At 33.9% G+C, this 25,868-nt stretch overlaps 1 protein-coding gene across 2 annotated transcripts in view; it reads left to right on the top strand.

Annotated features, from left to right (window-relative positions):
• The window catches only part of unk (RING finger protein unk), a 29,627-nt gene extending 10,222 nt beyond the window's left edge, over positions 1-19,405 (top strand). Inside the window, exons 6-14 of one of the 2 annotated variants that reach the window (XM_071588294.1) lie at positions 1,095-1,297; positions 3,125-3,276; positions 6,650-6,854; positions 6,940-7,059; positions 7,330-7,490; positions 11,722-11,928; positions 12,007-12,162; positions 12,240-12,401; positions 18,419-19,405. In XM_071588294.1, the coding sequence (XP_071444395.1) occupies positions 1,095-1,297; positions 3,125-3,276; positions 6,650-6,854; positions 6,940-7,059; positions 7,330-7,490; positions 11,722-11,928; positions 12,007-12,162; positions 12,240-12,401; positions 18,419-18,592 (1,540 nt within the window). In that variant the 3' untranslated portion in view covers positions 18,593-19,405. The remainder of the gene's footprint in view (positions 1-1,094; positions 1,298-3,124; positions 3,277-6,649; positions 6,855-6,939; positions 7,060-7,329; positions 7,491-11,721; positions 11,929-12,006; positions 12,163-12,239; positions 12,402-18,418) is intronic. The other variant, XM_071588295.1, reaches the window with a different exon arrangement.
• The last annotated feature ends 6,463 nt before the right edge of the window (positions 19,406-25,868 follow it).

The raw sequence follows: 25,868 nt of genomic DNA on the forward strand, positions 1-25,868 counted from the left end.
ATCGTTTTAGTCACTTTCATTAGCCTTGAGAATTCCATATTCTCCTTAAGGCGAGCAAAAACAATGTCTAACTATTTTAAAAATTAGTCACAACAATCAATGCTGCATTATCCTAATCAGTATCATGTGATGAATTTGAATAAATGCTAGCTATCTATTGTTGTTCTTTCGTTCTTCTTCAGTCATATGTTTCGCCTTAGTTTATTGTTCAGGTGGCCTGGGTAATGATATTGGCTCCATTTTAGAAGAATAATTATGGGAATATGTATTACACATGTATATTCCGATAAATGGGTGTTGAAAAGATTTTACTCTTCTTGAAAGTTGATGTTTTTCTCATACTAAAAGAATCTGAAATCTTCAAGTGGTACCCCAAATTCATAATTTTTGAGTGAGTGAAGATTAAATCAAATGAATCATAGAATGGAGTAGGTGGTTGCCACTTAAACAGGACAATCTAGTGTTAGGTGTATAGGTAAAAATTTCTCTCTGCTCTTGTTACGTTTGGTTTAATGGATTTCCCAATGTGTGACTGGAATTTTCCCATAATTAACAGTGGAAATATAATGGAATTCATGAATTTCAAGCCAGTATACAGCCTGATAATGGACAGTTTTTTTGTGAACTGTATATTTTTCAGTCCTCATTAAAATCAACAATGAAAGCTATATGAAAGGTCCACAAAATTTGGAAATTTCAGAGCAACAGGATTAGTGTACTTGTGTGTCAGACAACCAGTACAATGGCATAATTGTGTGCTTCGGTGATTTGTAAGTTAATTATATTGAAAGGTAATTCATGTGTGATTCTTATACTGGCTCATAGAATACCATTAGATTAATGGCCATTCATTGTATTTAGAAAATATGGCTGTATAGTACCCATAAAAATGCCCTTTTCAATTTAGTTCTGGTTTTTTTTTCATCAATTTTGCAAATCAGTTGGCAATGGCCACTGGCAATTGCAATTAGAGATGAGTGGTTTGTATAATTCAAACCAGATTAGGATTTCTTTCATTCCATATTCTCATAAAGTTGTGGACCCCTTAAGACTCCTTACTCCCCATTTCCTAACTCATTTCATTTATTTTTCAGATCTACGCCATGTCCTAATGTTAAACATGGAGATGAGTGGGGTGAACCTAGTAATTGTGAAAGTGGAGATTTGTGCCCATATTGTCATACTAGAACTGAACAGCAATTTCACCCTGAAATATACAAGTCAACCAAATGTAATGATGTTCAGCAAGCAGGCTATTGCCCACGTGGTGTTTTCTGTGCTTTTGCACATGTTGACCGTGAGTCATTCTTTTTTGTAACCTAAGTAAATTGTAGTCCTTCATGTAATTGATTAATTTCCATGGTCTTACCTAAATAGTATCTACCCATCATTGCTATGGATTGAAGAAGAGCAAACTAGATCCCATTACTCATTAAATGGCGTAAGGATTAATTGAATTAACTCTAGACTACAATGTTTCTGAACTGACGCATCATTAATACTTATCTACCATATTTTCTCTTCCTCAAAATTAAGATGACTCCTGAACAATAAATTGCATGGCCAAAAGAGTCAAGTAAATGCTTACTTAACTCTTTTTCATTTGTATTCCCCAATTATTGCTGTCCTTTTTGTGCACCATATTCAAATACTGACAAATCATCTTTAACACTATCCATGTAATTTGATATGTAGCATTTCTCAGCCATAAAGTTTCCCCTTTTACTCTTTAGCATTCCCGTTCCCTTAGCATTGGGTTGTGCCCACTAATATTCTCACCTATGACTTTCGGGAAGAAAATTTTTCTGACTGCTTGTGATTTCTTCAAGGTGTAGGAATATGTTTCTATAATTTTGAATGCCTATGCACCCAGAAAAATTCCTAGTTACTAAAATGTTATGTGCGAATGTTGCAGTTTGGTATGTTAATCACTAGTTCTAACTTGATCTAGCTAGTTCTTACTTGATTGTGATCACACTATTGACAAGTATTAAATTTCAGTAAAAAAGCTACACTTGATATGAATTTATGTGTATTTCTGCATAAGTCTAATGTAAAGATGTATTCTTCCACCACATGGAAATTTTGAAATGGGTAGGACTATGGCAATGATTGTGTTTTTCAGCTGTCATTTTTTTGTCAGAGGAAGAGAGAAAAATATTTGTAAAATCAACTGTGATTCCACTACCACAAAATAAAGCCTAAAATCATTTCTTGTGCCTTTTTTATGCAAGGGCGTTGAAATTTCTGCTGTAGCAATTATCTTAAGCTCTGTAGCAAGTGCTGCTGTTCTTTTTTTTAATTTGGATAAAACTACCAAGTATGGAGAGAGTGTTCAAAAATATTTTTCACTGCTTAAGGAATCTCAGTGATTGACATAGCACCAAATTCAGCTATGAGCATTACTTCAGTTATTGGGTATTTTTTTCCTGACTTATTTCAAGGCTATTGTGTTTGCCTGACATTACTGTTGACAAGTTTTGCATCTGTGCACCTAGTCTATTTTCATATTCATATTTCATAAAACATGTCTAGCTAGGGAACTAGATGATTGGTGGCTATGGTCAAATATTAAAATAGAAGAGAATAGAAAACAAGTTCACATGTATTTCCCTAAATGTTCATGAAAAGTCAGCATTTTTAAAAAGTAATTTGATATCCAAACTTCTTGTCTAGGCAACAGTAGCAGAAGATATGTAGTGGTATGAAAATTCCTTTTGAATATGCAATTCTTTTTCTGCAAACAGTGCACAACAGAGAAAGAGCAGTTTTTTTTACAATATTTCCCAATTTAGTCCTAGTAATAGCAGTGCTACAAACATTAGGTTTTTTTAAAGAAGATCTAATAGAACCTGAATGATTTACCAAAAATAAATATCATTTGGCCCCTATTTATTTAGATGATAAGCTCATATTTATCCATAATGAGCTGATTAAATTGTCTTCGGAAAAATTTATCTGTCTAACACATTCTACAACTTGGAACCCATGTGTAGGATATTACATGGTAGTAAAAAAAAGCTATAAATAGAGAAAAGTTATATAAGCTAGCAATAATTAATGAAAGTTGTAGTGTCACTAGTTGGTTTTCATGCAAATAAAAAATGGATTTCTTTTTTTCCAGAGGAAATGAATGTGGCAAGAGATGTAGCAGCTCCATTAGACTCTGGTACTAGTTTAGCTGATATATTATCTAATGCTTTACCCCCTGATCCTCCAACATCAGCAGTTGAAAAAATTCCTAAGCAACATGAAGTAAAAACCAGTGAACCAATGGTATGTTTCTGGATTGAACCAGTGTTATGCAATTTACTTATGTGGCTGGATCAGTTATGGAATTAATTATTCAAAAAAATTTTATGGTGTTATTAGGGGTAATAAGTGCAAAATTTCATTATTAAAGTTATTCTTCTGTATTCCTACAGTACTGTGTTACTCAATCAGCCAAAGCTGGTTTTGAAATATATTGTTTACATCCATAATAAGAATGAAATACTAAAGGACTATTTTGCATGCCATACTTTTATGTAAGTAAATATTCACACATACCTTACATCCTATGAAGGGGTAAAATACTTGCTATTTTGAAATTGTAGAGGGACAACAAAATTGAAAATGGAAATATCTGGGTTCAAAATTATCAAATAGAAAATAATGTCTTAAGATTCCTTATTTGAGCAGTGAACTAATAATGCCATTTTATCTGTTAATTGATCGTTAATTCACATGGCAAGTTAGTTTTTTTCCTACCATTTAAAATTGTATCCTATTCAGTTGAATCTTGCTTAACAAGCACTTAGCACTGCAAGATATTTGCATAATGAGTAAAAATATTGGTCCTGAAAATGACTCACTTAACGAGCAACTTTTCGCTTAACGAGTGACAAGGTGAGGGGAATTCCTAGATTAATTGCGTGCCTGCTACTGCAGTTTGTCTCTAGCACTTGTTCCGCTTGCATCTTGGCATCGATAGTGATCACACATTTTTTCAAACTTGTGTTCGAACCTATTATTAGTGATTAGTTTGATAATATTTTTTGTGTAGTTTTAACGATGACCCCAAAGAAAAACCTGTAAGAAAAAAGCTGTAAGAGAATAGAAACAACAGTAGAAGTGAAAAATAAAATCATTGAAAATCAGAGTAATGTGGCTGATCTAGCACGAACATCAGCAATCGGTTGACCTCAATAATTGCCCTTTTCTTCAAGAACACAGACAAGACTAAGGAGATAGATGTTTCAAATAGAGTGACAACAGTAGCTTCTCACACGGATAAACGAAAAGCAATTGCAATGCAATACCAGTAACAAGAATATAATTTGTGAGCAGGGGAAAGTGATTTTCACTTACCTCCTTAATGAAATGTCAGGATCATCAATGCCTGAACAAGTATTTATGAAGACCCATGTGTGGTTTGAAAATTTAATGAGCATAACCATAATCTACAGCATTGTGAGGCATGGCAAAGCAGCAAGCTTCAAGTCAAAGGCAGCAGAGAACTTCATTAGTGACTTCAAAAAGCTTGTAGATTCTAAGAGTTACCTGCCAGAACATGTTTTTTATTGTGATAAGACGGGTATTTGTAGGAAGAAGATGCCAAATTGAACCAATATTTATGCACATTACAATAGAAGAGAATGCATTGCCCGACCTAACGGCAATGAAGGCCATCTCCTGCTGCTATTTTGTACAAATTTGAGCAGCAATTTGAAAATCAAACCATGCTTGTTTGCCATTCAGAAACTCCATGAGCCCTCAAGAAATGTTAAGTCCTGAAGAGCAGGTTAAATGTGATATGGAGATCACAGGAAACTATTGTATCCCACCATGCGTACGAGGCATTGCCCTATTAAGGTAGTGGCGATGCACACCGTTAATGTTTATAATGACCATTCTGAGGCACATTGTTACCAAATTTTGAAGTGCAAGCTAAAAAAAAAGTCTCTAGATAGCTTTCTAGTAATAATAAGGAATTAGGCATGTATCATAAACAATTAATAATTTATTACAACTCTTTGCTTTTTCAAATCAAGTTTGCTTTCCTGGTTGCTTCATCCCGCAGAAGAAGAAAATGTGAACATGATCCTAAACATTGGATACAAAATTTTCTTTGGATAAACCTATATAATTTATATTTTTGGCATGGAACACATAATCATGTTTTACATTAATTTATGTGCAAAAAGTTGTTTCACTTAAAGAGAAAGATTGCAGAAGGGATTCTACTTTTTTATGAGGGTCCACTGTTTGGTCTTTTCGCCTGCTAATTCTATACCATTTTAATAGACTGATGAATAATTACTCTTCTTGATCTGTGACCTGATTCTCTTTCATGATCACTCACAGAATGGGTCTTTCGTAGAGTCACCACTGTATTAACACTTTCTTATTACTTTTAAGAATTCTTAGAGATGTTTTACGCATATTATACTAGTCCAAATAGATTTTATTACTTCTTCTTTGATTATAAAATACAGTTTACCACATCTGTGGCTATTTTCTATGAGCTGCATCTTTGGTGAATTGTACAATGGCTTCAATCACTAAAAGCGATTATGATACCTACAAAGCAGAAAAAAATGTAACCTATGGATGCTATCACCATGAAAAGTAATTAAATGATTTATTGTCATTGAAATTTAAATTTAAATGTACAAAGAATTTAAATAAGAAAATTTCCTCTTACTTGCCCTTCTGCCACGGAGAAAAATTTTTCCATTCACTATCAGAAAAGAGAAGTAGCAGTTAAGCCTTGAAACAAAGTCCCATCTCCCTCCATGTAACACCTATAGGAGTGAACACCATTGGCAAACAAAATTGCCCACATGGCCTCTGAACACTATTACGAATTCCATCCATTAGTGATGTATTTTACTGTACTACCATGTTTCAGGAATACATTTATTATTCCTCAGTCTTCCTATTGAGACTATGTGAAAGTGTTACTCATATTTGCACTTTGGTTCATAAGACTGAATAAGCTGTGTATAAAGTTTACTAAAATTGTAAGGATTTGTTTTCGTGTTTCTCAACCACATCAGTATAATTTTAGTGTTATATTTAGTTCTTTGTCATTCCATTGTTATGTTTACTTAATGCATGGGTTGTCATAAGTCATCACATATAATATTTAATGTAATTAGACCTAATTAAATCTTAAGTAGTAGGACAAAAATAAACAAAAAATAAATTAACTTAGAGTTTATAAATTAATGAATAGTAGAATTACGTGATTCTCACTTTCTTTATGGTACAATTGATGATTTAAAGACTTGGAACACTTGTGCTGCACAAGTTTTACTCTTTGAATCTAAGCTGTTGAATTTCCAAAAAGTAATGCCAATAACAACACTTTCAATACTATTGTTCTTGCCGCTCATCCGTTGTTATGAGATGTGAGAAATATGAACAGAAATCAAGAAAACCATTTGTTTATATATAACCGACATTATGGTCACATAGCAACATTGACTACTAAATGCCAGGAAAATAGTTATTTCAATAATACATTTTCAGAATCTGAATTGTAAACCTTCAATAATATTATATTTACATAGTTTTACTTCCTTGTTTTGTGCCAAAAAATTCTAATTATACAGCAGTATATAAAGTAATTCAATAATTTTCTCCCTTGCATTGTATTTTGCAGACTATTAGGAATCAAATCATAGCTGTTGACAACGACCCCCTTTTAGGACCAGTAGAAAAAGCTAAGCAAAAACAATCAATATACCTTATGTATGGTGTCAACTCAAGAAATTCAAGTATATCAGTTTCAGCTCCTATCGTGTCATCAGTCTCTCCTCTAGCAACACCATTTTATCCAGCAAGTGACACTGTGGAGTCAGTAATAGGTAAAAATATCTCAGTGAATTAATCCTTGCTTTTTTGTGTCTTTATTTTGGTTTTGACTTGTGACACTGATATTTTTTTTCCTAGGAAATGCTCTTGAAGATCTGAGTTTAGATGAACCATTGAATGTTGCTGCATCTGTGGATAGAGACTTAGAAGCTGATTCTCCGACAGTTACTCACTCAATTTCAGGATTAGTTAGTTCAGGTAATATTAATATTTTTCATGAAATTTTAAGGAGTAATTACATAGAAAAAAATTCTGGTGATACAGTGTGGCCATTGAATCAGACAATTGCCAATAAGGGTTTGGTTTGTGAGTAAATATATTTGCTGACTTTAATATCGATCATATATTCATCAGTAATGATACTTACTTCTACTTACTACTTTTTTTCAATATTAATCATGTGATATGTATTAATTTGTAGCATATTTCACAGCAATTAAATTGATGTTGTACTAATTTTCTCAACAGGTATCTTAGGTAGCTCGGCCCCAGTAAATATTCCTGGTAGCTCTCTAGGTGACAGGAAATCTCTTGGAAATTTTTCTCCATCAACATCATCTCCTCTCCATGCTCTTCACTCTGGTTTTCTCTCAGCTGCTGGATTTTCTCATCATGATTCATTAGATTCAGTAAGCAAATGTTTTACCATTAAAAATCTATTCATAACAAGCTACATACAGGGTGTGTTCTGAAAGTAATGCAATTGAATATCCCTCACCACTCCTATTGGTCGAAGTGGGATCAAACCACTTGGAGTAGATGGGGAAGACACTAAGCTTTGTCTAGAAACTGGTCTCAGTGCTCTCCAAGCTGTGGAAGCAGCAGGACATCAGTTATTGTAAACCTCTGCGCGCCAACTGTGCACAGAAAAAATGGGATTGACGATCGAGCAACAATATGCGATTAAGTTTTGTGCTAAACTGTAAAAATCTCTTGAGGAGACTAACAAAATGATTCATGAGGATTACAGGGACTCTGCTCTGTCCTACTCTTAAGTTTCGAGGTGGTTCAAGACCTTAAAGGAGGGCTGTGAAGAGGTTCCCAACGAAAAACGCTCTGGGCGGTAGTTAACCGCCAAAACTGACAGCAATATGGTTTGTGTTCAACAATCGTTGATTGAGTATTAAAATGGTTGCCAGTGAACTAAACGTTTCGTCCTCTGTTGTGTTTTGCATTGTTACTGAAGATTTAGTGACGAGGAAAGTGTGCGTCAAGCTCGTGCCCTAGGTGTTGTCAGACGACCAAAAGACCAACCAAGCGGAAATTTCAAATGAACTTCAGCAGTGTATTTAAAAATGAACCTGATTATTTAGACGACATCATCACTGGTGATGAAACCTGGGTTTTTTAATACGACCCAGAAACAAATCGCCAAAGCTCTTGAGTGTCACACTGACCAGTCTCCCTAGTCCAAAAAGGCAAGAATGAGCAAATCTAAGGTGAAAACAATTCTCATTGTCTTTTTTGAAAGTTGAGGAGTGATCCATAAGGAGTTGGTTCTTCAAGGACAGACAGTTAACGCTGCCTACTACGTGGATGTAATGGAAAGATTCCTAAAAAAAGGTCATCAGAACGAGAAACGACATCTCCGCTACCTGGCAACTCCATCAAAACAATGCACTACGAGTCCGCGAGTTCCTGGCCAAACACTAGGTGCCAACGCTGCCTCACCCCCCTATAGTCCTAACGTTGCACCAGCAGACTTCTTTTTGTTCCCTCGGATTAAGGCAGTCCTGAGAGGAACCCGTTTTTCATCTATAGAAGAGATCCAATCAGCCATGACGAAGACCTTGGGATAGGTCCCCGAAGATGCCTTGCAGGGCGGCACGTACCAGTCATGGCAGAGTCACTGGAATAAATATTTAGAGGCCCAAGGACAGTGCTTTGAGGAATTTTAAGGGTTTGTGCAAATTTATAAATAAATTACTTAAAAAATAATTGCAATACTTTCGGAACGTACCCGGTAGGTATTTTATTGGAATGTTTAGTGCTCTGTGGTTACTGATCTGATGAGTATAGTTTTTGATGCCTATTATTTTGAGTCACAATTGCTCTTATCTCATGCACAAGGACTTAATTCTTTTGGGCTGCAGTCCACAAGCTTAATCATATAATAAGTAATAATAAAGCTATAGCATAAATGCTTCTGAGCTGCAGCCAGTGTAATGGTTGCAACCCAGAAGCATTTAGATTGTTATTGATTTCCCTCCATTCTTCCCCTTTTTTTCTGGGAAATATTGAATGGACAATGCGAGTTCCTACCTAAATAACATTTTGGGGACAATTTTGCTAGCCTGTCGTGTAAGAGCCAGCTTTAAATGTTTTTGCTATGGATATTACATGACATAATTTCATTGCATTTATTAGGCAAATACCACAATGGATATTGCATTAATTTATGTACAGTGGTCTCAGTTATGGTATTTCTATTTTAATGCATAATAATGTCTTCTCATGTGTGCTAATGTGGGTCATGAAAATAGTACTTGATCATGTGAGAAGTTTTGTAAAAATTGGGTGTTAAAACATGAACTTCAAGAAAAATCTGAGGGAGTTTTCATGTAAGATTTCTATGAAAAAATAATTTAAAGTATTTATTCACAGGAAACCCTCACTGATTCAGACTAATTTTGGTGAGGGATAGTGAGGATTGTTTGAGATTTTTTCTCTGATGAAACCTCATGGTGGTTTTTCATGATTTTTTTCAGCACACCTTTAAGGCTGATTCCCACATAAAAAGCTGTGGGGATACTGTACTCATGCCATGTGTAGACTAGGCTATTCTTCAATGAGTAGTTGGCCTTTAGTTAAGCTGGAAACAGTCTTCTGACATTCAGACGTACAGGACTGTACACATTCCATTTGTTGACTCTCACCTACAAACATTTCGGAAGTTTTTCTGAAGGTCACAGATGTGCACTATCAGTCATGGTCTGACATTATGTGGAAGTGGTCTGAGGTCATCTTTCCATTACCATAGTTGTTTTCTGCACTACTGGTGCCTTGAGTAACTGCCAATTGTTCATGATTTGAGTGTAAAAGAATCCCAGTCATTCCATGCCATCGTATTTAATATATTGTTGGCATTTTAATATACAATTGTCAGATGTCTCTGGGCTTACAATTTTGTTTAATTTTATAAACTGTGGATAAACATATGACATATGAGTTATGTTTACTCTTTTGCATGGTGGGTTCAAGATAACTGATGCTTGAGAGATGCTGTATTCAAGAGGTTGTTGGTCTTTGTAAGAAATACAAAAAGAAATAGGGTCTATCTTTTATTCTCATAAGGTGGTGTAAATCTCCTGAGATTGCCATGGTTTCAATTGCAACTTTTAATTCTCATTTCTTTTGAGGATAGGTTTAGCACCTACGGCTACTGTAATCCGTCAGTAACCTGTCAGAATACTAGTTAGTAACTTTTAATTTAAGTTTTATTACTGAAAACTTCTAATGACAAGATTGTTATGATTAGACTCCCGTAATAAGGAAGATCCATTTTAATGTTACTAAGAATTTTAATAAAAAATTTAGCTTGGCAATATCCCAAAAAAAATATCATAAATGTTTGCAAGTAACTTCTAACTGTCAGTGATAATGTTTACATTGCTGTGTAACATTGGAATGATTATATTTGCATTATCTTTTCAAATGCATAGGATTGATAAAATTAACGTATAAAGATGTGCCATCAACTTCTGAAAAACAGCACTTATATTTTTTATGATTCAGTTGTGATGATGCAGAGCAGCAAAAGCATCTGTTGGCTGTATCCTGCATGCTCAAGTTATAAAGTCCTCAGATTAGATAAATGTTCACATAGAATTTGCTGCCATTGTTGAAATATTTTGCTAAAATGCAGAAATTTTGTGGTGTAAAAGTCATTCACCTTGTCCCGAACTCAAACCTAGATCCCTTATTTTCCAGCCAAGTCCTTTAATCAGTTAAGCCACCATGTTATTAATTGGTTAAAGCCCTTAACTGGAAATTGAGGTATCCAGGTTTGAGTCCATGACAAGGCAAATTATTTTTATGCCTTGAAAATCCTGCATTTCGATGCACATTAGTAGATGACTCCGTTAAAGGAACTGTCTGAGGCATATCTTGCAGTTCTTTGAATTTGGATATATTTTACAGTATTACAGCTGATGTTTTTTTTCAAATTGCTGGATGATTTAGTTGTTGGCCATAGAGGACCAAGTGAGCTTATGATCTTCTACCCAGATCTTCTACATGTCCCCAAATGCATCATTTTTGTAAAAGTATGGATTACTACTAGTTTTGTGTAGCAATTTTTTAAGTCTGTACAGTATAAAATGTACTGATAGAATTAATCCATTGCTGAACCATTGCACTTATCTCCAGGTATATTCAGAAAGTCTTAAATGTGAAATATCATTTTGTGGAATGCCCTATTACTGATATTACAACTCCTATATGAACTATCCATACTGCAGGGCTAGGATTTATAATAATTACGCAGGAGTTAGGATAACTGGGCCAGGTTGCTGAGGGTTTAATGTGCTATAAAAATTGAAATGGTCGTAAAATTTGTAGCCCCAATTTATTCCACAACAGAAAATACTCCCATTTATGAATCTTGCTTTTATATTATTAGCTGTCTAAATCAGCAGTTAAATGTGTGATCAATACACTAATGAGTATTTACCCAAATAGGCATTGATTTTTGTATGAATCTTGCGCTAGTTTGGTGAATGCTTTTAAAATGTGACTGTATAGCCATTTTGAACGATTGTATTTAATGCAATTCACATTATTGGATAACATTCATCAAGTTTTTCTGCATTTTTTTGATATGATAAATTACAGAATTGTTCAACTATGTTTTGTTTTCAGACACCAACATATCTAAATCATTCACATATGCAACTTAGTAGCAGTGCTTCAAAAATAGGAAGTTTTCCTTCAGGGGGATTGTATGATTTTTCATCTCATCAAAATATGTCTCCAAGCAATAGAGTTCACCATCCATCAACAGCATCTCCTTTGGTCAATAGTTTTCCTTCATTAAGTCCATCTTTGGGTACAAATAGTCTCTCTGAGGTTGGTACTACTAATGAACTTGGAATTTCACAGTGCTTATGTTCATGGACAGAAATGTATGTGTTTTCATCATTTTAGATCCATAGACTTAGAGAAGAACTTAATTCCAGTAGAGCAAAACTTGCCACCAGGGATGATCGAATAGGGCAAGCAAGAGCAGCATGTGAAGCCTGGAAGAGAGAAGCCGAAGAATTAAGTAGAAAAGCTAGTATTGCTGAGCAACAAAGGGATGAAGTAAGCCTCAATACTACTTCTATTCTTTGCTTATAATGAATTATTAGAATTGGTGTTATGGATAATGTGTGTTTTAGGCTCTTTCACAGGTAGAATCATTACAGAAGGAGGTTGATCAACTTCAAGGAGGGCCTCATTTACATTGTCTTCAAAGAACAACAGACTTAAGTAAATTATCTTTAGCAACATTAAAATCTTTACAAGAACAGCTTAGAAGTGACCTTGATGACATAGAAAAAGTAAGGATAATTGGATTTTTTTAAATATCGATTTATATTTATGATAATTTAATCTTAGCCATCGTTATCATTGATCTTGTAGCAATGCAATTTTATTAATATATTGTAGTTTTATTTCCATATGCTGACCTGCATTAGCATTATGCAAACTTAATGAAGTGGATGATGCTCATGTTTAAATTCTTCTTAACTATAAAACAAACCTAAATATTAGCACATGCGTTGTTCATAATGAGAATAATTCCATTACATTTTACTGTGAATGTAAGCCGTACAAATAATTTTGAGATAAAATAAGTCTGTAAAATGAACAAGTTGTGATCAACTAAATACAGGGAATTTATATCTATGAATATATTATAGGAATTTTGACTTTTTAACTTTTCTTAAAATATTCATAAGCATTGTGTCTGGAAAACACATTTACTTTTACTTGAAACGTAGGATTTTGGGGAAAATAAGTAAAACTAGCAGATTGGAACACTTAAAGTAATTTGAAGAAATATTGACAAGGCAGGAATGAAATAATTGCAAGGCTTGCATTAGAAAGATGAATCATAAGGGGGTTGAAATTGTTGACCAAGTCATCAAATAGCAACAAAAAAGTTGCGACAATCAAATGCAGAGCATAGAATTCTACAGCCCTTAAGCTTTTAAAAATTGGAGGTTCTGTGATGTGGATTTTGAGAGGAACGGAAAAGTGTGATTCGAAAATAGATGAAGAAATGCTAGTAATGTTAGGAGAAAAGAAACGTCTGAATAGTTGACTTTTCATCAATTGGTAGTAATGATGGGTTTAGAGTTGTGTGTTAAAGGAGGTGTATGAATAAGTATGTTTTCAAAGATATCAAATGGAAATTTTTCACAATTTCATTTAAATTATGGGCATAAATACTATCAATGGGAAAAACAGGTTTTGATACAAATCTCTAATTTAATTGCGTTCTTCTAGCTTCAAGTCATTATTTAATTTTTCAGCTGCCGAATTTCAATGATTTTTGAGTTTTCAAACTTATCATTGTTATCCGTTCTTAACTCATTTAGAGTTTGAAATATAAAAAAATGGAGACATTATTTTATTAGCATAACCACTGCTTAAGCACAATATGCTAGATACAGTGTAACTGTAAAAAAATATCAGTTAACCATGGTAAAAATAAGAGATAGAGTGAGAAATTATTGAGTAATCAATGGATGCTGTGGTAGTGAACAAGTATGAAAGAAGTTTGCTATGTTGGTTTGGTAATATTGAGAAAATGGATGAGGTCAACAAATAAAGCAAAAAATAGATACGTGACAGTATATCAAATGGTTTTAGAGGAAGGAATAGACCAAGGAAGTCAAAATTCAGTAATAATAATGTCCATTCTCACGGTTACAATGAAGTAGGTAGCATTCTAAGAGGACTATTTTATGATGCAGCTTTCTTTCTAAGCTTAAGTTGTAACATCCCAAAAACTTTCAATCCACTTAGCAATTATTCAAAAGAAAGGCCTTAACAGTTTGTTTAGGTTTCATGAGCAATTGAGAGTTCTTTGCCAGGGAAGATGTTTTGCCTTGATTAAACTAGGTGCGGTGTTAGTCGTTACTAGCCCTAGTTTATCTCTTTAATGATTGCAGCTGAGTTCCCATATTTAGTGATAAATTTAGTTTTTGGAATCCCGTCAAAAATTCATATAGTGCGTATTTTTATGAAATAAGTTTCATTCTATGTTCTGGTTAACAATTGATATTGAAAAGAGTAGCCATTTCATGTATGCTTTTACTCAGTTAACATTTTCAAGTGTTTTAAATGGATAAAATAACCCAGGAAAATGTTATGTATTGCAAATTTGTGTAATTGAAAGTGAAATGTTATCTCATGGGCGAATTTTTCATTATGACTTGATAAATGAATAGTGATATATGTACATATTTTGACATGGTTTCTTTGATTTAACTCCAGTATTTCATCAGTAGCAGCCGTGGCAATGTGAAACATTTTTCTTATGCCTGCTTCTGATGATCCAAAACACTTTCCGCAAAGATGAGAAACAGACTTAACATTGATTTTTGTTAGATATTCAGCAATGACATTTGTGATGTGCAGATTCCAGCCTCTTACTTTGGAATGTGGCATTTTGTGATTCATGTGATCTTCGGGAATTTTCAGTATATACTTATATTATGTTCATTTACGGTTTTGTGTGCTAGCACAACATGCTGGTATAAAAAAATGATACAATCATAACTATCCTAGCTGAAGCCACCATTTTGGCTTTTTTTGGGTTTGGTGATGTCTCGATTTCCTTACAAAGCCCTGCTGTTTGTACTTGGGATCAAAGTGATTAGTTTCATCTGCAGTGATAACCTTTGTAAGAAACTTTTCATCTTCCCGTATCACCCACTTCAACTGGCAACAAACGTGAAATGTTGAGCATTTCAGAATTTCTGATTGTGCTTTAAATATTATTTAATTATCTTTCTAAATTCGACAGCAATAGGGTTAGTGAATACTTCAGTAAAAGCAGTGACTGGACCTCTGGGCCCACCTTCCTTAGAAATTAATTCTGTCCCCTCTTTAAACATTTTAAACCAACTTCTAGTTATGCTTCACAGAAGAACACACTCTCCATTAGCCTCCCACAGCATTACATTGGCCCTGGCTAACAAATCTTTCAGGCAAAAATAAAATTTCAATTCAGAATATTGCCTTGCATTTGTTCATTCCATTGTTTCTGTAGGTGAATTGCGCACATTTCAACTTGCAATAGCTGCCACTGATGCCATATTGGAGGCAAATTAATGAAAATTCTTCTGCATCTACTTTGTACATTATTTAGCATGATAAATTAACTAGATTTTTTGCGACATGAATGATGCATACATGAACAAAACATTATGGTCACGTTTTATTGAACTGCTCTTGTATAGTTCATACCACTTGTCATGTCTACTGCATTATGCTGATGTAGTTTTTGGTACCATCATTCAGTCTGAAGTCTGGTATGGCATATGGAGTCAGCCCTAGAGCAAAGTTTTACTAGCATCGGTGTGGAACCATAATTTCTTGGGATATCTGCCCAAGGTACTAGATCGCTTAGTATTAAAAAATTCTTCTGTAGCAGTTTTCTGTAGTTCATCTTTGTTCAATAATTTTCAAAGTTGCAACAGTATGTACTCCAGGAGTTATTGAGAAAAACAATGTTTTTTCTTGTACAAGCTGTACAAACTGGTTACTCTGTGCAATAATAAATTAAGCATTAAAAAATTAGACTGGAAGAAGAGTATTCTAGTTAAAAATGAATATAACTTTCTATATGAATGCCAAGTGAGTTTTTTATCTCTCCATATAGGGTCAGAGTGCATGCACATTTGCCCATATCAGTGTGGCACCAGCCATTGATTCAGTCATAGATGCTTTTAAGTACTGAATAGGTAAATAATTTCAGCCTTAATTATAACACATTGCTCTAAAATTTAAAGAGCACTTGCAGAAAGATGAAGGCAGAAAATATTAATAAGAGCTTCTTCAAAGAAATACATCATCCTGAAGTCAATTCTGTCTAATCATTTTTGAGGAAAATACAGGAAAACCTGGGGCTCAGCTGGTATTCAATGAAAAAGAGGAAGCAACAACTTGTGCAAATCTCATTTCAGTTTCATAATGAGGATTTCCATGCATGAAGTGTTTTTTGAAACAATTTTTAGAAAAATCAAATTGCCCAGAGCTATAATTTTAGAATTTTGAAAGGGAAAGAACAGATTGAAAGATTTCTTCAAAGTAATACTGACCTTGGCAGAGGTTTTAAAATACACTGGTAAGAAGACCTAAGGTATGCTGGTGTCTTATTAGTTTGATTGGATGTGCCAGTGAAGAAGATTTTTTACATAGTATTAAGTACATCCTTCACAAATTCAGTTGTATTTTTCAGATTGAACCTAATCAGTGCAAAAAATATTTTGAATGGATGAGGAAACTGATTGAAGGTATCCCTACATCCAACATTCTTAATTATGTGATCTCGGGGGACGACCCAGGCGGAAAAGTGTGTTTGTATAAGAGAAGAAGTAAATACCCTGAGTGAGTGTTAAACAGCCCTAAGTCTGCCACTTCAGTTTGGGATTGACTCCTGGATAAGCATTACTGATGTATGCAGTGCACAGAGCTTGCAAACATGTGGGGCAGTTATACACTTTGAGCCCAAAGGGTGCCTGTATAACATGTCACTTTGTAATGGTTCAATGGAATCTCATCTTGTGATTGGTTTTTAACCAATATGATTCCATGAAAACACCTTACTGGCATGAAAGTGACTATTGATGATAATTTATCTATTCATTTTTCCGCTGATGTAAATAGGATTGTCAAAGACAGCTAGCTATATTAAACGTGTGACTTTCCTTCTAAGCCCATCTTCAACCCCTGGCTGTGGTTTTTCTTAGAGCACAGAAAATAACTTAGAATATTTTGACAGAATGGAAGAATACTGCTAATAGATGTCTGGCTACTTTTCCCAAATGGTTTTCTTTTGATTCTTAAGACAATATGTGGAGCAGTGGAGTCCAGCTCTGCTTCCAATCTCACGGCTGTCTTCTTCACTTTTGTAATCTGCCCTTTAAAACCAGAAGAAGTGTTGAAAATATCCAAAATTGCTTCAGAAATAGATACAGCACCAAAACTCCATTACCACTGTGCAATTGGTTAAGTGACAAGGTGATTCGAATTCTATAAGAAATAAATGATGGCAGAAAAAAGTCTTAGAAAAAAGCATTATTAATATGAAACCAGAAAAAAGTACCTCATCAGCTGACATAATAAGCTTGCTTTCCAAGAAACTAATTCAAGCATGACAGGAGCAAAAATATAAAAGAAGACAACAGAAAAAAATTCAGGTGTTTCAGCATGATGGCTCAACTTCGGAGGTTGCAGGAAAATGTTGGTGTGAGGACTCAAATAAAGGAAATTGTGTGTCGATTAAATTTCCAGCACAGAAAAACTTTGATTTTACATAGCATTTGTAAGAAATGTTATGGTCAATTGGAAATTAATTGAACTTGAAAAAAAGACCTTTAAGTAGATAGAGAACTGTTGATGAGTAATTAATTCACTTTGACCAAATAAAAGCTTCACCCTCCCTAATTTCACTGCAATAAGCAAGAAAGTGGGAAATTTATATTTTAAGATAGGCTTTCAACTCAATAATTTAAGTTAAGTAAGTATGCTCTATAAAAATTGGATTGTATAATTTAGCATTTAAAAATTAGCTTTAATTAATCAAATGTCAAAGCAACAATTGATCTCTTCAACATACCCACCCTGTGACCTTGATTTTATCAACTCATGTCTGTGAACATGTCCAAATACAGATAATGGTTCATAAAACAGCAAATTCTGTGAAATTTTCGGGTTCATAGTGGTGAATGGCCACCATTTCCAGCTTATTCTCATCAGTTGCAGAACATGTCACAATGATCAAAATAAATTTAATACACAAAATCTTATGTGCACCTGTATTATTCACAATAGCACTCCTTTAATTTACAATGACATTTTAATGACATATTTGTTATGCTAAATGCATAACAAGAAATCCGGATGCATGTCAGTAAGTTTAGCATGATATTTAATTGGTAATGACTGGAAGTTAAGCATACCCATAGCAAAAAGTAGCCCTTAAGTTATTTTGATGCCATTGATATTTTTTCTCCATGATGGCTAAAATTCATACAGAAAATCAATAGACTACCCAACTCAACTGGTTATCCAGCTGAAGTTGGACACAGGTAATTATTTTTTATTAGTAAATGTAAAGTGAAGGATGTGTGAAGAATTCGTATTTGCATGTAATAAAATACGATTAATGGTATCATAAGAAACTTAATGTGTTACTTAAACATAAGTAAATACTCAATATGGTGTCTAATCTCATGAGATAAAAAGTACTGGTCAAAGTTTCCGACTTCAAATTAGTTGATGGTGTTATGTGCAAAATTGTTAAAATTTGATTTTTAATTTCTCACTTTTTGCATTTCAGGTTGTTTATCAGCAAACAGCTGCAAAATGTATGGTTTGTGAAGAGAATAATCGAACGGTAGCCCTGTTGCCTTGTAATCATTTAGTTTTGTGTGATGTGTGTAGTAAAACACACAGAGAATGCCCATATTGTAGGACACAAATATCTCAAAAATCTGCATTAAAAATGTCTTAACCATTCTCAAAAGAGTAACATATAATTATGTATTCATACCTTATAGGAAATTTTGCTTAGCTTATGTTGTAATTCTGAACAATAGTATTGCAAACCAAGGAGGATGCTACAGTACTTTTTTGCATTTGTAATGTACACAACATTTTATTGAATGTAATATATGTTCCATTTTTTACCAGTTGAATTTCAATGAAATTCAAATCAATCAATTCATAATGTGATATATTTTGATCCTTATATTTTATCTTGATTTTATGCATCATGCTGTTGTTATTTTCATTTGGGAAAAATTGTTTTTGAAATTTTTCTTTGTACTGTCAGTCTAAATGAAAAGCCGAAATTAATGCAGGAAATGTATTTATTAATAAGACTTGATAATAGATGTTTATACCTTTCATATACCTTATTGCCACTTAGTATTATTTTGAAGATATTATCATCGGAACAATGATGTAAAAAAATCATGTGCAAATGATTCTGACTCAGGATTGGCAAAAATGTATATTTTTAACTTTCATTCGAAACTCCCCATTGATGTCATATATATGTTGATATTAAAATGAATTGTAGCCACCAATAAATTGTGGTAGTTTCCCTAATATTGTAAATTTTTTGGAATTATTACTATGATGTTGGAGTCATCAAAGTACTTGGAACATGACCTCTTCAGTAGTTATTCATTGAATGAAGGTTAAGGATGATTTATTTCTCCAGTGAGGAAAATGTAAACTTCATTTTCCATTATCGCGATCCGTTTGATATATTATCATTGAATTTCATCTGGAAATGATTATTTGTATTTATTACATTGAAATGAAAAACTTGCTGTGTTTTTATTTAATTAAAGCATTCTGGGATTGTCATTTTTTCCTCCAAAGTTGAATTTCTTTAGTCAGCAAATTCTAGAGAAGTACATTTAAAGAATTACATGAAACACTAATAAATGTATGAATTCATAAATTAATGCAGATTGTGTCAGTATTGAAAATTGATGCAAAATAGCAATTATGGAAGCAGGAAGTAGGTTCAAAATGGCTACCGGTGGCATTTCACAAAATTTGCATTGAAAATAATAAGTAGCTTTTCCCCTATTGATTTTTTCTAATCATTCAAGAACCAACAAAAATTATATAATTTTCTTTCTGCATTCTCATTTCAGAGAGAACTTTTTATAGGTTGAATCTTTGCGTGATATAAAGTCTAGTGGAATTTAAATATTTTAAGTTTTATTAGAAGTAAGTATGAATAGAGAATGAAAGGAAAGTGTTGCCAGGGAATTATTGAGCTTGTCGTTAGCTTAAAAAGCATTGCAGATACCCTTGCATGAAATAAATTATATTACATTGGTACAAATCTTAAATTTATTAAATAAAGCCCAAAATTATTTATTAATGGGATCAGAAAAGGAAGCATCAAGGAACTGGTACATTCAAATTTTTATATTTATGAGTAATATTACGTCAAAAGTAGTGCCTATTTCCATCGTTTCTCTTTAAAAGCTAATTAAGAAAAAACTGCGTATTGATGTCTTTTCCAATGAGCCAGGAAGTTCACTGAAAATCATGTAAAAATGGGCATTTGATTTTTGAAATGAGTTTGTGCTGGATTATCGCCATAGTAAGTGTAACATTTGTTTTGAAATAAGATGGAAATTCCCAAATATTGTGTTCATTGCTTTTATATTGACATGTAAATTTCTCGGGAGAAATTGTCATCACTATGTGACTTCCAATTGCATTTTTTTAAGTTATCCTCTTTTAACCCCTTACACTTGGTTTTCCATATGCATATATATCAATTCTTTAGTAGTGGACCACATTTTGGTTTGCCATTCACCAAGCACATAAGGTAAATTTATATTTTGAGTAGAGGCTCTGCATTTATGTATGTAGTGAGAGAACTGGAATGATTAATACTAGTAGTTTGGATAACTTAGGTTTGTGCTCGTACTGTGCCAGAGCACCCCATTTGAACTGCTACCACTAATCCTATGATCTTGTTGAACTAATAAAACTAACAAATATTCCAATTTAAAAATATTGACCATTGGTCTATGCACAATGGATATGAATGTGATATTCAGCTTTAGTATCAGTAATTGTATTTTCCATGCTATTGGGTATAAATATAAAACCCACATAAGATGCTCTATAATCAATCAGTCAATAATCGCTTTATTTCAAGATCTTGGTTAAGATATGATGGCAGTTCATTTGTACTCAGAAAAGCAATAGTGAAGTATTTATTGGCTCTTTAAACCTAACTGGGAGAGGTGAATTGTAATTCGGAAGGTATGAATGGAAGTTTGAGTTGGATTAAAAAAGAACAATACATTATACCAATGATCAACTAATTGAATTCAAAGGAATTGTTGAAAGAAAAGTCTTATCCAATTGTTATTGATTGAATTCAAATAGGGAATATATAATGAGAGTGGTGTGCAAATGGTAGGAAGGTTTATAATGGAAGCTGTAGAGGAAACAGGAATGGTATAGAGCATGTGCGATTATGGGCTCTGGATAACAGGGGAGATGATTAGGAAGAAATGGAAATAGTTGGGAGCAAAAAATATAGTGAAATAAGTAATTATAATTGGAGAAAAATCAATATGAAATGTGGAAGGATCAATATGATGATGGAATAAATTTCAGAAAAGGAGAAGGGATCACTTGTGATTCTTAATATACATGTATCTAGGAACATGAAAGGATTGTCAGGAGATTAATAGAGGGAAATTCAGCCGTGAAAGATGAGACAAAATATTCAAACCCTTCGCTTAATTTCTTTCTGGGGTAGGCAAAGACAAAAGAACCAGATTTTGAGTTCATTTAAGGAAATTTACACCCGATTTATTAATTTCTACTTAACTGCCCTGTTGGTATATACTTCTTTTACCTGTTGCATTCATTCATTGAATCATAAATGTTCTTTATCTTCTTTCTTTGATCACATTCAACCATGACATTCTCAATTTGCTGCATTATCTCTAAGCATCTTCTTTTATCTCATACATCTGTTCAGTGATTCAACTCTCATCCATTCTCTTAATGTGACAAAACCATTGTTTAACATAATGAAATTAAATAATTTGCTTTGTAATTCATTTCAATATATTATGCAAATTTCATAAAGTTAAGCCTGAGACAACAAATTTCAGTGTTTAACACATTTTTGGCTCTAATAACATGAATCAATTTGTATTGTGTGGTAGATTTGTTGTGCCCTTCTGTTGACAATCTTTATATTTGGAGCCTGCTGCTCTCTTGGACAACATGAATGTGTTTTAGAACTGGGAGTTCTAAAAATTCTGGAGCTCCCCCTCTTTGCTGGAAAACAAGTCCTTTTTTGGCATTATTGTTTTTATTATGCATCTAGCCATGGTTACCTTTATCCAGAGCTGTCCAACTTAGGGGCTGCAAGAATGCCTAATTGTATCAATACTTTTACCAGACTCAGCAGACAAAAATATTACACAGGTTCATATTATCATATTCTGTATCTAATTAAACTTCTGCGTCCATATTCTCTTCAGCTATTGCTGAATAAGTCTCAGAAAATTATGATAATGACATTTTTTTATGAAAATGAATAGTTTCTTCATTCTAAAATCTTGAACCTTGGCCTCAGGAAAGGGAATGATGTAGTGAATATGTAATGCCATACCAAGTACATGTATAATTTTGAGAATTATTCATTAATGTAGAATAAGACTGTAAGTATATTCTATTGCTTCAGGCTTCACTTCGTGGAAGTATTTAATATCCATACTCAAAAGAAAGACTCGTACTTTTCCACAGATTTTATTGTACGGTGAAACGCGTTGTAGCGTATAATAAAATCTGTGGAAAAGTATCAGTCTTTCTTTTTAGTATGGATAAGACTGAAAGGACTACAACTAATATGGGCCAAACATGTTAGAAGCAGATGCTTTGGGACTGGAATTAAGATTTTCAATGCAATTTTTAATAGCAAATAATATTGTGCAATAAATTTATTCCCATGTTATTTTAAATAAAAATGTTTGACTGACTTGCACACAGAAACCCTTGGAATGCCTCATTCCATAGAGGTGATTTTTCATGATTGGAGGAATATTTGGAAAGATTAAGCAATGAATTGCAATGTATTACAGTTTGTGGTTTTAATAATTATAATTTAATTTTATAATAGGACTTCGTTAATCATGTAAACCAAGAACTATAATGCGTTGCAAATACATTGTTGGATTATTCTGAACATTCCTGCAATTATGGCAAGCCATTACATGTGGGAAGGGTATTTGGGAGAAAAATTTGAAGAAAAGTATTGGTAAAAAAGCTTTAATTAAGGGAGAGTTAATGCTGAGATTTGATTTATGAATAAAAACCAGAAAAAGTATAAAATGAAACAGATTTTTAGTTGTTTTTGATATTAAGGGAGAACATTAATTTGATAGGAGAAGACAAAGAGGTGTAAGGGAAAGTTGTTGGAATAAACTGTGAATGAAGAAAAAGGAAAAAAAGGGAGTATAGGAGATCATTATAGGTAAAGGAGGTTATAAAAAAGAAAATGCTGGATAGGCAGAGAAATGAAAGGAAAATATGGTACGCACAGTCATAGAAAAAGTGTTCTATGAAATTTTCTTTAGCAATCAATGAAATGGTGTAATATTTGAGTGTTGGAAAGAGGAGTCAAGGGGAGGGGTTGGTATTCCTTAGTTAGAAAGTTTCAAGCCTGGTTCAAAGAATTCTCAGAGGAGCATCCCACTTCAACGAGTTTGGGGTATAGTGTAGTTGTATAGGCTATAGTGTATCTAAGGGGAGTTATGCTGCTTCAAAACCAAAGGAGTGGTGTTCATTAGCTTTTAGGAGCTCTTCTGACCTGGGCTTGAATTTTGCATGCTGAGGAAATACCATTCCCTTTCCCATCGACTTGCTCTCTGAACACTCATCCCTTGATTCTCCATCCCCTTTCCCTCTACCCTACCCTATTGCCCCTTACTCATGCCCTCAATCTTCTCACTTCGGTTGAAATAAGTGGTTGAGCCACAAAAAATCCATACTAGAAAATTGTACCATTCTTTTATTTCGTTCCATCGTCACATCAGTGGCCACACTTATTTTCTCTTTCATGGGAATTTTCACTTATTTTAATATTTCAAGACTTAATTTGCAAAATTATGCACAATTTCCTATTGGTTATTGTTGTGCCCAGGGGACTTTGACAGGAGCCTGGGGGACTTGCAATTCTTGGTCCATTGTGTCAACTCATGTTTAACCTGCTTGCCACATCCAGACAAGGGACAAGAGCACCACGGTGAAGGAATGGGGGACTCCAGTCCAAACTCTGCCCCAGCCTCACATTTACTAACTATGGTGATCTCATCAGAATCTTTGTAAATGTGCTTAGACCCTTGCCCATGCATTTTCATATTTGTGATTACTAAAGGCACTGAATAAATTATGTAATCTGCTGTTAATGTTGATCAGTAATCTAAATTTTTAGAGTATAAGATCTGTTGTCCTTAAAGATGGGGAGGTGGAGTTCCCATCTGTTTCATTTTGCATAATAATCTTCCTGCAAAAGATCCATTAGCACCATATTGTCAATTACTTTACAGTAACAGGGGGTTGTCCTTGAAAGCACTAGTTCTGATAGTATAACATTTGAGTGACCTCAGGTGTACTTCAGGAAAGTGTTGTTGGGCCCTTACCCTTCTTGAATTATTTTAAAGATTTGAACGATGCAGTGAATAGTGAGATTAGGATAGTTGTGGATGATATAGTGATTTACCCGAAGATATCTAGAGATGAGGATCAATTAAGACTAGCAAAGGTTCTTGATAGTATTTTGGAATGGTGCACAAAATGGGGATTGGAACTAAATCATAACAAATGTTCAGCGGTAAATTTCTTTAAAAGATCCATGCTTTTGGACCAAACTTGCTGAAGTTCATCTAGAAGTAGTTGATGCGTTAAAATACCTAGGTGTTAGTATCAAAGATGACTTATCATAAGGCCCCCACATTAATGAAATCTGTGGGCAAAGAAATAAAAATTGAAGTTAATTAGATGTATTGTTTGCAGGAGTTAATATAATGTTAAAGAACGTTGCCACCATGCTCTGATGAGACCCTAATTAGAGTATGCTTGTAATTTTTGGAATCTGATGGAAAAATATCCACTTTAGGAACTAGAGAGGTTCAACGTCAGTGGCATGCTTTCTTAAAAACTGTTATAGCATCACAAAAAGCATGAAATGCTCCTAGAGTTTGATTAGGGATCATTAGAACAAACAAGATTTAATGCTAGGTTGAACTTTTCAAATAAGTTCAGAGCTGTTGATATCATTACAAAGGTCTCATAGAGTATACGTAGTCCAACATACTTAGGTCATTTGGACCATGAATATAAAATCAAGAAATAGATGTCAGAACTAGCAGACTCTGTCCCAAAGACAATATGGTATAACTGTAGGTTTATTGTCAACAGTAATACCACTTGCCACCCGCAGTATCAAGGTAGTAAATAGTTTAACTTGTCTGAATGCATTTTACGCTGATCGCATATGTTTTGTGGGCAAATCCCTTCTTATCGGCAGGGGTGATGCCTCATACAATTAGCTGTCATCAGCCCATTTTTTCTACATTTGGTGTCTGGGGTAGGCACCTTAAGATGCATGACTGTGGCTCACCATACTTAATGTTTTTCCCCTTTTGATTACAAGTTCTACATGACCTGCTTTAGTATGTTGGCAGTTTCTAATACAAGTAGTTGATGTTAATTTCATCCCATCCTATTTAATACACCTGAAACCTTTTTTAGTGGGTGGACTTAACACTTTTTTACGACTAAGTATATTGCTAACATTGATGTTAAACATGTCAGTGGCATAAAAGATTCATGAAGTTTTCTCGAGTCTTCCTCCAGGTCAGGGGTTCCATATTGGCTGACGTTTCGATGCCCGACTCATGCATTGTCCTCAGGGTAGATGCTAAAAGGATGTGTATGTGTGCACCACCATACACATCCTTTTCAGGGATTTTAATTGGATGTTTTTTTTCCTTTCTATTTCCTATTCCTTTTCCCTCCCTCATCTCTTACCACCAGGTGTAAAGATGTAGTTCTCATTATCTTCTCTTAATTTATTCTGCCTTTTTTTGAATTTTCATGATAAACCTCCTGCCCTCCCCCACCCTAACAAATATCACTTTCTATCCTCTTGATTCTCTTACTCATTTACCGACATTTTCTATCCTCATGTAATAATTACCATTGATTACATTATAAATTCTACA

The sequence above is a fragment of the Hetaerina americana genome, unplaced genomic scaffold (assembly GCF_022747635.1).
Source record: "Hetaerina americana unplaced genomic scaffold, ioHetAmer1.1.p SCAF_3, whole genome shotgun sequence".
Lineage (NCBI taxonomy): Eukaryota > Metazoa > Arthropoda > Insecta > Odonata > Calopterygidae > Hetaerina > Hetaerina americana.